At 40.8% G+C, this 15,176-nt stretch overlaps 1 protein-coding gene across 1 annotated transcript; it reads right to left on the reverse strand.

Moving 5' to 3' along the window:
• Positions 1–32: 32 nt before the first annotated feature.
• On the reverse strand, positions 33–14,140 carry SYT15 (synaptotagmin 15). The gene is made up of 9 exons (XM_058029324.1): positions 13,953–14,140; positions 9,163–9,386; positions 6,172–6,370; positions 5,365–5,507; positions 4,560–4,855; positions 3,586–3,756; positions 2,957–3,077; positions 1,729–1,908; positions 33–316 (listed from the first exon to the last, which is right to left on the reverse strand). Exons 1-9 carry the CDS (start codon positions 14,138–14,140, stop codon positions 180–182), a joined length of 1,659 nt encoding a protein of 552 aa, XP_057885307.1. The 3' UTR covers positions 33–179.
• Positions 14,141–15,176: the final 1,036 nt, after the last annotated feature.

Raw genomic sequence — 15,176 nt, forward strand, 5'->3', positions numbered from 1 at the left:
AGAGGAAAGAAGGACTCCCAGCCTACCAGGAACCAAATTGTTTATTTGTGCTTGGTCAAGGAAATAATTTATTTTATTCTTTGTTTGGTAAAAAATCTTAGCAAAGATTTTTGTACCCTTTAGATGAGAAAGACAGTAAGAGCTTTTCCATATTAAGGCTGTTTTTTCCTCAGTGCTGTTCATGTGCTGTGGCAGAGAGCATGCCATCGTTTCACCAGCTCCTTGGGCTTGCTGATCATCTCATTCCAGTGTTCCAGTTCTCTGCCACGTGTGTACATGAAAGGCCCAACTACCACTCGTCCCAGCAGAAGTGTTTCTGGGGAAAAAAAAAGCAGTTAGTGATGAACACCTGTGATGCTTCTCTGAAATCCTTGCCTACATTAGAATATCAACATGTATTTGTGGGGGGATAGAATATAAGAAAATAAAGATGGTGTAGAAAGTAATCTTACCCCTAAGGAATTGCAGCTGGGCCAATTAGCAAAGGTCAGGAACAGGCCTGACTTTAACAGGCCACAGCTGTGACCAGTGAGAAGCAGATGCTATAGAAAAGTGGGGTGGTGGTTGAGAAGGGAACTGGAGTCAGTTGGCTGCTTTGTGAAGAACAAAGACTCAGGGCTCTGAGTAGCTGCCCGTGAGAAACATCAAGAAGATATGGAGCTTTTGTGGTAAGGAGACAACAGCATGGAACTCCTGCAATAAGATTACAATGTGTTTTTCTCCAAATAGTGCCTTTTCTGAAAGGTATTTTTAAACCAAAACATTTCTCAAAGAATTAACCCTGGACTTCAGGTTCTGTAGTTTCTACCTGCTGAAGTTCAGCATTAAAAGGTACAGCAGTAAGTGGGTGTTTAGTCAATGCAGGCCTGTCCTTTTGCCTGAAGTTAAGCTAAAACATCTTCAAGGCACAAATATCTGATGTGCATCTGCCCTGCCCCTTTACCTCAGCTTTACTGGGGAAGCATGCCCTAATTTTGGGCATCTTCAACCTCAGTAGGATTCACATGATTTGCAAGAAATCAATGCAATTACTGAGACAGCTGGGAGCTGTAATATGTGTGTTGCCACTGCCAAGGACCAGATTGTTTATTCATGCCTGGATTTTCCAGCTATGAATGGGGAAAATTATTGAGATCATATTTGCACTGCAGGGAAGATGTTTTTCTTGTGAGCAGTGGAAATACTGAATTCTGATTTGCTTCTGTAAGCAGAACTCCTTAATGGATTCTCTAACAGTAAGAGGTGGCCTCAAGCATTAGGTTTTCTGCCAGGGAATGGGGATGTTTGCTAATCTCTCTTCCTTCTTTCTCACTGCTACGAGAATTAAAATTTCTATTCATCTTTCAAATTTGCTTAGAAGGAGTGAATGGCCACACAGTTTTGGAGGCTGTGTGTGACACACACAAGTGTTCACATAGCTTGTTTTAGTGGGATACTGGAATGAAACAAAGGCACAGCACTTTGTACTGGCATTGACTAGGCTACAGTGATTTTATTCATGTCTTCCATGGAATGTAGCCTCTGAAGAGAGACATATGCTGAACTACAAATAAGTTGTTCTGCTTTTAAAGAGACAGCCTTTGAAATACCCCAAAACTCTTACATGTTTTATGATTATTGCTGAAAAGGAATTATTTCCTCTCAGGTTTAAACATGTCTCAAATATAGCAGAGATATGACACCTTGACTTTAGTAACTTACATGACTGTAATAACTTATATAACTTACTTTCTCCTTTGTTACTCTGGAGCACAGATAGACTCAGGCTTGCTGTATCCAGCTCTGTCTGATCTGCCTTGAAACTGAAGGTTTCGTTGTACACAGGGTTGGGAGTTCCCAGAAGAGCTGCTGTCTTTTTACTTTTGATGAATTTATTATGGTTCATTAGTGAGACTTTGACATAGACACCTTGGAGAAAAAGAAATTGAAGACTAAAATACATCTTTAAGAAGCAGTTGGGAGACAGCTTAAGGAATTTCTTCTTTTTGGGAGTCAATATCAAGTGTAACATCAGATTGTGAAAGATAGATGGAACACATATGACAGCATGACATAAAGCAGGGAGCATACAAAGTTCTAACAGTGCAGTTTTGAAGTGCACTTTCCAATTTAAATGCTGGTACAATTAGCAGCCATATTCTTACCCTGCATCCTTGATCTTATGTTTCTGTGCCTTCCCTTCATCTGATGGAGACTTTTGAAGGCTTAATTTGTACAGTCAAAAAAACTTCATAGTGATGTGTGTATATAGAGAACTAAACTTCTTTTCCTTTTAAATTATAGGTGTATTTTGCATTTATATTGTTTAGCTTCAAAGCCCTGCAAGAAATCACTACAGACTGAAATACAAGTTTGGTTCTTCATCTGTTCTTGTTTTTGAGTGTTAGATTTTAAACAGCATTTTGAGGTAATCTCTGAGACCAGGGATACATGAGTATGATGTACCAGAAAAAGCCTTCTGCACTAAGGGAGAAAATTGTGAGTCCATGCCATGGTCCTTTGAACAATAGCCAGGCTGTCCTAAACTGAGATTTTTTTCTCTCAGCTCAATTCCTCCCAGGACAGGTGTTCAGCATAAGCAGTTATCCTGCAGCTGTTACCCCTGGGAATTTGACTTGAGGCAACTGTTAATGTCAATATCCCCTGAATTTCTGCCTTCTCTGGACTGGAGAGCAGCAAAAGGATGTTGCTCACTGTACAAAAACAGGAGAAAAAAGTTACCACCAATTGCCACAGGACAAACCTTTTATTATGAAACAAACCCCAAAGATAGCAAAACTAATCTATCAAAATCTAATTGCCTGAGGGAAGAATATGATTTGTTTCCTCTCAAATCACCAGGATATTTATTTGTTCCTGTCAGATTCCCACAGCACAAGCCTGGGTGTACAGATGAGGAAGGAGCAAATGAAAACAGGAATTGTGGAGCTGACAGCAGGGAGGAAATCCCACTTACCAACAGCAGGGCTCTCCTCCTGGAGCTTTAATCCCCTCGCCCTCAGAACCACCACAGTGAGACGGCCCAGGTAGTCATTGTAGCTCAGGGAGAACTGGATATCACCATGCTCTGAAGGAGGCTTTGGAAGCAGAACAACACCTGTCAAACTTGTCTGAAAAACTCCCTCATCGTGTGGTCAAATGGGAAGAAAAATCCTTTTTCATGCTAATGGTTTCTGTCACACAAGGGCGTGTGAGTGAATTGTAGTGGCTTTATTTATTCTGTTGTAACATTTGATGGAACCAATTAATCAGCCTTCTAACCCTCAGAATGACTCTTTTCCAGGGGCTAGCTATTTCCTTTCCCTTTCTGCTCTTTTCTGCTCTTACTAATTGAAAAGAGGAGCAAATAACAAAAGTTCTTATGTAACAACCTCCTAATTCATATGACTTTTTCTAAGCATCTGGGTACTCCTTTTACAACAGCTATGGATCTGCAGGTTGGTAGGATGGGAATTTCTCTTCCAAATGTTTATGAAGTTTTGCATTTGAGGTACTTGGTAAAATGTAGTTCTACTTCAGATATATCCTTCCAATACTTGTAGGATGACAGAAGTTGCACAGTGCCGAGAGCCTGGTATCACATACCTCCAAGTTTTCTTTCTCCAAGTCTCTCCATATGACTAGTTTGTTGTCCTCAGTTAATGCTTCATTTTTTAGTGGGAAGATAACTTGGCCTAGGAGATGATGCTTCTTCTGTTTATCAACATGATAGACCAAAAACTTTAGTGTCCTTTGGAGCAACATTTTACTGGAAACCTGTACAGGAAAATGAAGAATATTAATAATTATAAAACATCTGACACTTTCCTACTCTAGCATGACTTCAAAGGAAGTATTTTTCAAATGGTGGTAAGTTTAGGTGGGGATTTCCTTTAATTATTTGAAGTACTTTTAAAATTTGCCTAAAACTTGAGCTATGTGGAAGTCAAGATCCAAGCTAAAATAAGAGTTCATTCGAAAGTTCTGAAGTTAGTTGGTGGTTTTTTTAGCTCATATGGATCTAGTGCTGTGTGATGCATTCACTTTCAGACTAAGATGTTTAGAATCTGTAAACATTTTGTCAGTTGTCTGAAACACAAACATTTTTTGGTTTTAGAGCTTTTGCCTTGTGGTGTGTGCTGAAAGCCTGTTAGCATGGGAAGCCAAGCTGTGCAGTACTGTACAGACAGCAGCCCAGAGATTCCTCTCAGGTTCTGCTGTCTAGCCTACTTCCACAGCAAAAAAACCAAAAGCTGTGAAAGCATGATGTCAGTATTGGCTCCTTCTGGACTTCTAGAACTGCTGGGCTGAACTGCTCAGCTCTAGTTCAAACTGGGGTTTTCATTATTCCCAGGGCAAGTTCTGGAATCCTCAACTTTGGTACAGACCAGAAGTAAGAGCAGTTCTGGATCCACACGCTTCTGTAGCCCAGGATCTCCAGAAGCCCCAGTAAAAAAAAGCTGTCTCTGGTGGAAACAACTTCTGTCTTGGTAGAAGCATTGTGGACGTACAAACGTGTATTGTAGTTTGACAAGTTAATATTTGCAAACAAAAATCTGCCTCATCAAAAGAAAAAGTACCTGGAAAACAAAGTTTTCATCAAACTGGGGGTTAAGAGTTTTACATTTTGTTTTGGACTGCAGGTAGCTTCTTTCATCAGGCAGCAGGTAGATTTTCACAAATGGACTGCAGGAATCAGCAGGAGGCTGCAGCTTTCTGACTTTGATCAAGGAGACCAGGAGCCTTTCTGACTCTTGTTCGTATTCTATGGAGAACCAGAGGCGGCCAATGCTGCCGTCAGGAAAGTCTGTTTCACTTTTGTCTTCGGGAAACTTGTACAGGTCTGGGTTAATGGTTCCTACAACATAAGCTCCAGCTACAAGAAAAGGCAAAGCAAGCACTCTCAGATTAGCCTCAAGAACCATTGCAGGCACTTTTATAACCACTGCTGTATTGGGGTAAATCAGATTACCCTCTTTATTAACAATCAATTTTTGGTAAGAATTTCATATTTTATTTCCTTTTCCCTCAAATTTGGGGCAGTAATTGTAGGCTGCAGCACTTTTCTTTCTCTTATTCCTTTGATTGTACCTGGTTAATTCTAGCTGTTGTTGCAGAGTGCAGCTGGTGACTGCTGTTCCTGGGGACAACAGACACTTCTTGGCCTGTACAAAATACGAGGAGAAATTGCTTTGTCTGCCAAATGTCTAAGGGACCAAAATTACTACATTCTTGCCCAATTCTCATATATAAAATATATAACTGCATGGAGCATTTAGGGCTTGTGCTGGGTAATGCAGTCTCTGCTGTGCCCCCAAGATATATGCTTCATAATGATAAAGCCACCCTACCCTTAAAAATAGTCCCATTTTTGCAATGCCATACCCAGAGAATGAAATGATGACCGTGGCCCAGACTGAGGGGTCATGAAGGGGTCCCTGTCTTCCTGAACCTGTTCTTCATTTGTCAGGTGAATCCAGTCTCGCCCATGCAGTGTTGGTGGAATGATAAATGGAACACTTCTGGACCTGCTCAAGACAACAGCACCTATTGACTCTTCTGGTTTAAAGCTGGAAATCAAACTTGATGAGAGGAGTAAGTTTACTGCTCTTACGTCACAATGTAAAAATTCTACAGACATGCAAAGGTAAAAATAAAATCCAAAAGCAAATAAAATAAATTGCTTAATGCATGAAAAGACAATGAGGCATATTAGGTCTTAATTCTCCTGTTAGATTCTTCTCTTTGCCCCTTTCCTTCCCTTTAGAGTTTATCTTTTTAAGGAAAGGAAGAATTAACTGCAGCTGCTTGTTTTAGAGCCCAAAACCCCTGCAATGATTAATTCTCATAAAGAGTCTCCTTCCTGAACTGAAGTCCTGTTGTTTTTGTTATTAGACTAGAAATTACTCTGGAACATAGGCTGGGTTTGTCTAACAGGTAAAGCTATCCATTCACCAACTACACTTGAATATATTCTCTCTTTTAAGTAAATCAGGAATAACCATCACTTTCATAGTTAGATTATCCTTTTCCTAAGGGAACAAAACAGAACATGACTGATGTTTTCATATAATTTAGGAATCTCCTTTATTTCTGTACATGCACATATTTGGATCACCTGCTCATTTGACATTTGACAAGCTGAAATAAATTACATAGCATATGCTTTAAAAACAGAATGAAAATAGGTACCTTGTACTTTTTAGATGAATTTCAGTGTTTGCCTGATCCTGGAAAATGGCATTTGCATTTGTTGTTTTGACAGGATTGATGAGCTTTTCATAAGAAAAGAGGCGGCAACATTTTTTCCAGAGCAGATATGCAGTTATTCCAAGGAGGATAAATAAAAGGATCCCTCCTATTATACCTCCAGCCACAGCAACTGCTTGTTCTGTTCAAACATAAAAGCACACAAAACATCATAGGAAGATCAAAGTTAAGTATATTTTGGGTGTAGACAGGAATATTAAAGCTAACAAAAACCATTCCAAAATGATTATTAAATGAAGCATTCAGCTCACATGCACATTTTTGTTTGGTTATAGCATGGTGCAGCACCTGAAGGGACATGACAATGGCAGTGACAGATTACAGTGTTCAGAAGCACTGGCAGTTACTGCAATGGACCCTGGCTCAAGGAACAAAGTAAAGCTATGGGTTGTTTTCTTTCTAAGGATGCATGTGTTTCCTGATTTGTGAAGTCGAAGTTAAGTATCCATTAAACACAGTTTCCTGAATCATGAGTGCTTAACATACAACAAAATCTTGTTATAATTACTGTGAACAAACCCAAATAAATCTTAATAAATATATTTAATATGGAAATGAGAAATTCTGTTGTGAGAATTTCTCGTTAGACCAAAGGTAGACAGTTGATGAAGGGCTCAGTTCATTGCTTTCATGTTTGCTGAGATGGCTGGAGTGATAGGCTGCAAAGATTATTTTGCTCTGTACCTAAACTCTACAATTATCTTCCAGTCTGCAGCCATGGGAGACAGCTCAGGAGCAGCTCAGTACTGGGTGCTGACAGTTCTCAAGGTCTCCCCTGAAACTGAAGTAGTGAAGTGACCTAGCATTTTCTCACAACTGGTACTGAATTTTTTTCTTCTTCTCTGTTTTTAGGTAGAGTTAACTTAATTATGCCTTATTCCTTTTTCTTTTTATCTGTCTGTGCTTGGTAGGTACCTTGCAGTTTGCCATCTCTTTACAATGGTACAAGTAAAATAAAGACAATACAAGCACAAAATCATCAGTCAACACTACTGATAGTTTTGACTATCAAATAATAATAGTTTTGAATAATTCCAAACTATTTTCATTTAATTTAGTTTATTCATTAGAGCTATAAAGAGTATGGGAGGTGAGTTGCAAGTACATATATTGCTGATCTTTTTCAGTGTTGCTGTGTTGCAGTAAGTGACATGAAATGTCCTTCAGCTACAGAACACTTAAGTAATTACCTTGTGCTATAAAATTAACCTGCCCATAGCACCACAAAGGCCTTAATCTGATCCTGACTCATTTTCCTGCATTTGGTGGAGTCACTGGGGCCAAGTTGGTTTTGCAGCTCCCCTCCAGGTGTGTTGCCTTAGGCCTCTGCAGGACTTGGCTGGCTGCTTCCCTGAGTCACAGTGACTCCTGTCTCCCAGCAGCACCACGAGCAGCCACCCTGCTCATGGCTGTACCACAGCAACAGCACTTTGCTGGCCTTGCAGCTGGTGGGTGAACTGAGTGGCTTCCAGCATTCAGCCAGACTGTTAGTGCAGTCCTTATTCTGAGCAACAGGAAACAAGCACCTAATTGGTGTGGGTTAATATTAATACAGAGACAAGTCTGACTGTGCCATGTGGGTAAATTGGTTTTCCTTGATAAGAATGCACAGTATGAGGAAATGCATATGAGCATGGGAATTTTGTGTGTTTGTTCCTTTTAGTTTTGCAGGGCATGCTCAAATGGATCTTCAGTCAGGCTCGTATTTTATTGCATCTCAGAAGGCCAGATGCAGAAAAAATGCTTCAGTTTAATGCCCATGAACATAATAGAAATTAATGGTTTCCTTCATGTAGGTGCACTATAAACAAAAAATCTTTATATGCCTGGTAGTTTTGCTGTCTGATCTGAAAGGTTAACATTTCAAGTAAGTTGTACAGGTCTTTTTTAACTTGTCCTGTTCATAAGTCTCTGTTCTCAGCAGCAGTCCTGTGTTCCCTTATAGCAAGTTTGTCACCATTTGCCATTAAAGACAGTATGATGAGGTGTGCATTGATTTTTGGAGTAAGAGAATGAGTTTGTATGTACTGAATTTGTTCACTGCAGAATGATGTTAAGTATTCATGACACACCCATAGGCATAGACTCAAATTCTGGGTTTTTTTAAACTTTACACAGCTGTAAATATAAGGCAAAGTTTTACTCATTCCAGAAGTTACCTGTACTTTAATGAGAGTAAGGAGAATTTGTCTCACTTTTAGACCATCTTATCTGATTGGATCAGCAACAGAACCAGGGGCTTAGGGCACGATGTAGCACAAGTCACAAATCAACCACTGAGATAAGTTGCATCCATTGTATGCAGGGAGAAAATCTGTATATTTAAAATATACATGTTTTACCTGGCATTATGAGAAACTGATGTATTGTATCCTGCTGTGGTACAGGATCATGGCAGAGAGATGGAAGAGACCTGTTGGACCACTTATCTCCCCCTACCTGAGCCAGGGGACTGTCTCCTGCTGATAGGCACCAGGTTTATCCTAGCATAGAGCAGGTGCTGACAGGCATCCTCTCTCTCCTCTGGGATTGCATCCCTTTTTGCTTACTGTGTGATTACATGCTTTTAATAAGCTTTACTTAAACTTTGCAGTAAGCTTTTTGGCAAGTTTACCAGCAGCTCGTCCTCCACCACGAGTTTTAATCCCCATATAAAACACAGTCAGTATAAATTAAATAACTGGGGGGGTAGTGGAGGCAAGACAGCCCATGTGCTGTGCCCGTCTCCAGGCCGAGCTCTCCCCTGTCCGGTGCTGGCAGCCCGGCTGTCCCAGCCCTGCGGAGCGCGGCCGGGCGGTGCAGGGCAGCTTTGGGCCGATGCTTTAGCGAGCCCTCCCCAGCTCCTGGCGCCCGGGGCTGCGGGAGGAGCCGGGCACCCCCTGCCTGCCTCCCTCGCTGCACGCCCGCACTTACCGGCCATGGTGCCGCTGCTCCGGCCGAGTGCCCGCCGCCGTCCCGGTGTCCGAGCGCCGCAGCCCCTCCCCGGCCCGCCCCCGGCTCGCACACGGCAGAGCCCGGCAGCCGCAGCTCGAGGAGAGGCATCGCTGGCCAAGAAAAACAAAGGGACCCGCTCGGGAACGATCCCGCGCCGTCCCAGGCTCCCCGAGAACAGACATTGCCATCTTCCCGAGGGAGGGCTGGAATCGGGCAGGAATGATGCTGAGCATTGGGCTGCACAAATCCTCTGGCAGCCCTAAAAAGGCACCTGTGCGACACTACTGGTGTGAGAGAGCTCCAAAAGCTACATTTACACTCAGAAAAATTCTTATATATTAGTAGCTTAATTCTGAATGTTCGTGTGGGCCAGAAATAGCATGCGTTTCTTTTATATCTTTAACAAAATAAGTAAGCACAAAGGAACGCATATCTCCTTAGACAATTGCAATTACAGCCCTTCCTATTTGTATTTGTGAACGTAATGGTGTTTAACCTCTGAGTATGTAATGGATACAACCGACCAGATCTTAACCCGCCAAATTACTTATGTATAGTTCAGAAACAAAGTATTTGCCATCACCTTTTGTTTCCTAATGCTTCTTTCACAGCCAGTATATAACAAGAACCTATACCTTAAATTTAACAGCTGTTTGTATTACATGTTCTCTTCACAACTGCTTGTGTAGTGCATAGTGTTGTTTAATCTAAAAGCCAGAGACGTGCAAAGGAATTAAAAGCAGTAGGATCCTAATGAAATGAATCCTCTGAATCCTCCTAATGAATCCTCTGTTCTAAGATTCTGGTTTGTAAAATCTTAGAATTCTTTTCATTTCATTTAAAATGTTCTGCTGTATATGCAGCATGGTTAAGCTTTTTCTATTAATTTTTGAGTCCTCTGGAAGAAAGTATTTAGATAATTTTTACCCAAAAAAGAAAAAGCTTCATATATTTTAGTTTTATGCCTGCAAGATAGTTAATTATTAAATAAATATTGCATAGTCAGTGCTTTTGTTACTCTTATTTTTCCATTGAATTAGTGCAAACACTGAAGTAGAGTTTTTTTTCTCTGCAGTTTTGCACCTGTCAGGATAATATCTATAAGCATGTCTGAGGCAACAAAAAACTTTGAGTTCAGTGGCAAGACAACTGCCTGCTTTCTCTTGCAGTATTCTTGCTTGAGCTCACTTTTGTGGCTGTGTGAGGAGTGCTGAAGTTGCTGTGAACACCTGATGGCTTTCAGAGCCCTGCTGCCCAGTCAAGTGATCCAGGCCAGATGCTCTGGCTCCCACACAAGCCGTGCTGCCTGCCTGGAGCTGTGGGAGCTTGGACACCTGGGAAGCCACAGCCAAGAACCATCTGCTGATTCAGCTCCTGTTCCAGTGAGCCCTGGATGGGACAGCATGTCCGGGAGGGGCAGATCCTACCCTGCCCAAGTTCCTGTGGCAGGAGGTAATGGCAAAGCTGATGAGCAGGAAGCTTTCATTTTGATTTTCTGCTCCACCGTGAAGTTCCCTGTTTCAGTCTTTCTGTGCTGAGTTCTTGCCACAGCTGGAAATCAGAATAAATACAGGACAGGAAACACAACTATTCCCTCCTTTATCTCTGAGTGCAGCCTCCTTCTAAGCCTAAATCCCTGAACAGCTAAGAGTTTCCTGTTTTGTGGACTTAGATATTGTACTACAAATATTCAATATTTCTGGTGCGTGTTTTGTAACATGCACATTTTTAGGTGTCAAACCTTGAGCTTAAAAGACTACTTAAAAAATCTGTCACAAAACAATGTTCCAAAGTGTCTTACCTTAAAAACAGGGATGTCACAGTGCTCATTTGGCACCTATCTAAGTAACAGCAAATAATTTATCATGCATTCATGTAATTCCCACTAGACTGGATGAAATTCAATATATGTATTTTTTAAGTTGGATGTCTTTGAAAAAATCGGAATTTACTTGACATATAAACCTTTTTATCCACTTCTGATTTACAATTAATTTGATTGCATGTAATTACTTAAAGCTGTGTATAGGAACGTCACTTGATAAAGGACAGAGAAGTATTTAAGGAAGATATAGCTGTAGGATCACAAGCATCAATAGGTCTTTAGAAAGGTAAGTAATTGTAGCATCATTTTACACTGAAGTCTAACTCCTACTATTATTTATTAATAACCTTAAAGCTTCAACAGATCCTATTCAATAAAAGGCTTTTAATTTATTTTTTTTAATCCCATTTTGCAGCCATAGAATGATCTTCAAGTCCATCCATGTCAAGTGAAATATGTTCAAGTTCTTCTGCCTTCACTCCCACTCCCTTGTGTTTGGGAATTTTGACTTTCATGTTAGTGGTACCTTCATCTGTAATTGCATCTAGAAAGAGGTAAACTTTTTTTTTTTCCCCAATTAAATGTGATCTAATGTTATTGAGACCAGTGAATTATTCAGGAACAATAGATTGAGATCTGCAGGGAGTATTGATGGGCACCCTGACTACAACAAATAGATTACATTGAAAAGTATAATTGCAAATGGCAGAAATAATGAGTACTTAGAATTTCTATAGTGCCTTTCATTTCCAGGCAACCATTGGCTGATTTCTATACCAGCATTAATTACTGCTAGTTAGCCATCACAAACCTTTTTGAAATAATACTTATTGTTATCTTAATTTTATAGATTGTTTAATAACTGGAGTTCCTCCAGATCTAGACTTGTGTAACTGAGATAAGAATTTCTCCCACAATCTGCTCTTGGCCTTGCTCTGACACCTAGTTCTTGGCATTAGCAGGCTATGGATAATTTATAGTTTCAGAAAGGAATATGTGAAAGAAAGATCTACTCTCTTAGAAAATCCCCCTTGGATCCATTCTGGGAGTAATTTGTTAGCTTCCTTTCCAAAGAAAAGATGAGAATGGGAGAGGAAGTGCAGCCAGAAGGGCACCAGTCTTCCACAATTGTTTTCTCTCAGCTTGGCTGCTGATTGTAGTCACTGTCAAGCAGACTGCAATCCAGAACAGCTCTCCCAGTAAAGTTACAGGTGGAAAATGGGCATAGAGACAGGGCAACATGGACAGCAAGAAAAAAATCTTCAGAAGATGCCATGTTTGCTACTTCTAGATGGGCATGAGGAAAAAGACAGCAAAAGGAGAGAGGGGAAAAGAGCATTAACCTAGGCATGGGGTTTGGGTTCCTGCTTGGGCATTTCATCTTGGCCCAGTAAATCTGACCCTGCAGCTAACCTTGGCATTCTCCAGGGAGAGGCAGGCAGAATGCTCTCACTGGAGCTGCAAAAATCTTCCACTGTTCCATCAGTTTCCTCATGGCCCAGAGCTGCTCAGCAGAGCCTTGGCCACATAAAAACTGTTACAGCTTTCCCAGAGCTGTGCATGACAGGTTTTGTTTCCATGCTTTGATAATCTTGCTTTGCTAGGTATTTGAAATCCTTGCCTTGACAGACACAAATATTTTAGTGCCTTCTTACAAAACTTTCTAGCACTGTTACAGAATACCTACTGATATGAAAGCATCTGTAGGTAAAGTCTGCATGCCAGCACTTCTACAGGATTTAGAATGTTTCTCTTTTTTTTACCTTTTCCTTTTGCTTTTAGTAAGCTTTAGCTGTTGGTGTTGCCTAATAAGAAAATTTACACAGACTATAGCACCACCTCCTGTCCAAAGCTGGGCTTTGGTGCAAATAATAGAGCAAAGCAAAAGTTCTTTAAAGGTGACTTTGTTTTGAATGTATGAAGCAAAATGGAAAAATATGAACTTTAATTCCTTTCTAATGACTTTTCTGTGTTTTCTAATAGGAGTTTCAGGTTCACTTTTACTAGAATGTGTTCTTATGGTTGCAAGGGTTTTTTTGTAATGTAAATTGCATTCAGAAAGTTAGCTGGCTGTTGATGTTTTAAGAAAATATGAATACAAAATGTTCCTTTAAAAATTACTTTGTTAATAAACTCCAAGTTCAGAGATAATCTGCACAAGTAGACACTTCCACAGAGAAAACTACTTGTGTAGCTCTGGCTTGCGTGGTTTTAAAGATTTTTGGGGGCAATATCTGACTTTTTGTTCCAGTTTTGTACACTTCCCAGCCTTGATAAGAGTAATCTAAACTCCAAAACTTTGGCAGGACCTTGCAAGATTGTATGTGTACACATGAAAAATGAGCTGTTCACACAGCTGTAGTGAACAACAGAAGTTGCTCTAAGGCAAGACTGGTGTTTATTTTAGACTGTTTTTCCTAAGCCTCATTCTCTGAGTGAGGGATAATGAATTTAAGCCAGACATAATGTGAATTAGACAAATGGGGAGGGATTGCTGAGCAGGCAGGTGAATCTGTAGACACTAATCCATCTTAAGGTTTGCAGGGAAGCGCAAAATCGTGTATGTGGCATAGCAATCACACCTGGTGTAATACAGCCCTAGCTGGTACAGCCTTAGGGGATGCAAACTTTTAACTGAGGCAAAAGGTGATGTTTCTTTTTGGAAGCATTTACATCTGGAATCAGATACTGAAAGCTGTAGATCTGTGTGCTCTAATTTAAAGGTGTTTCTGCAGTGCATCTAAAACTGCCCTCTGAATAGCAGCAACAGATTTATATTGTCATCCCATACATTTTCATGTTTAAAAAGAATTAAGCGTTGCTCAAAATCCTGGGAAAGACTGTAGGGAGATCCTGAGGGTCAAAGATGTAAGAATAAAAAATTGAAATGCCGATTGTAGGCAAAAAAGAGTAAACCTTCCATATAATGCAGTGGTTCTTTGACGTGGTGGGCGATGCCTCTGTCCTTGCGCGGTGGCCAGGAGGGGGCCAGCGGGCGCCGTCCTGGGGCTGTCCCTGCTGGGTTTCCTTGGCAAGCGTCCCACAGGGCAGTGCTGGAACCTCCCTGGGACCCAGCTCCTGGCTCTGCCCGAGCAAACGCTGCAGTGTGACAGGAACCCGCTGGGCCACCATCCCACCTGCAGAGGAATTTACTAGAAAGAGCCACTCTGCCCATTCTTACACTGCTTTTGTGACAAGTAACGAGGAATGCCTGCTCCATTTACAGAGCATTTATCTAGTACTGGTAGTGTCCAGCATGCATCAAAAATACATGATGATGTCTCCTAAATACACCCAACACCATAGGGTTTGGCTCCAAATATGTTTGATTCCAGTTGATGTCAATCAGGTTTGGTCTGTGTAGAAATCCTCGATACAAAGGGTTAGAAATTAAATCAGGTGTAGGGTACTTGACAGGTATCATGAGAGCAAGAGTGCAGCAGCTGTGTGAACTATTCCAGTGGCAACAAAAAACCCAAAAACCCTAGGCAAAAAAAAAGAACTAAAAATGCCCCTAGGCAAAACAACAACAAAAAACAAACCAAAAACCAAAACAAAACAATCCCCCTCCCCCCCCCAAAAAACAACAACCAACCAAACATAAAAACCTCACAACTCAAAAAACTCAAAAAGGGTTGATCTGACTCCAGTCCTTTCAAAAATCTGTATTAGAGCCTAGGCAGAAAGGGATAAAATAAGCTGATGTGGGCATGTTTTGTGTGGTAATCACTAGAGTTGTGACTGCTGCAGAAGGAATTCTGCACACTGTTCCTGTGGTCAGCTCTTCATTTAAAATAGATGTGAGAATGTTCTAGGAAATACAAGAAATATGAGAAGGATGAAAATAAATCTTTCAAGCTAGGAAGAATAAGTGTCACTGACACAGATATTGTTGCCTTGTTTTACTTAGGAAAAAAAAAGTCTAAATGCTAGAAAGTAGTAATTTTTCCCTGTAGGAGCTAAGCTAACAATTGCTGTGCCTTTCCCAGCTCAAATGGTACATGCTGTGGCTGGAAATGCTAACCTGAAGGACACCTGCACATCACAGGTGAGCTTATTACATGACTTCATTGGTATGCATGGAGAAGTACACAGGTTTTGAGAAATTTAACTGATACCTTTTTTCCTCTTGCCTACATAATTTTTCCTCAAAGAGAATGAACAAGAT

Source organism: Melospiza georgiana, chromosome 8, assembly GCF_028018845.1.
Source record: "Melospiza georgiana isolate bMelGeo1 chromosome 8, bMelGeo1.pri, whole genome shotgun sequence".
Lineage (NCBI taxonomy): Eukaryota > Metazoa > Chordata > Aves > Passeriformes > Passerellidae > Melospiza > Melospiza georgiana.

Coding starts and splice junctions, on each gene's coding strand:
- SYT15 (XM_058029324.1), bottom strand. CDS start 14,140: ATGGTGGCCCAGCGGGTTCCTGTCACACTGCAGCGTTTGCTCGGGCAG. Junction 6,371..9,162: donor GAGCAGCGGCACCATGGCCG/GTAAGTGCGGGC, acceptor ATGTTTGAACAG/AACAAGCAGTTGCTGTGGCT. Junction 3,078..3,585: donor TGGAGAAAGAAAACTTGGAG/GTATGTGATACC, acceptor CTGCTTCCAAAG/CCTCCTTCAGAGCATGGTGA.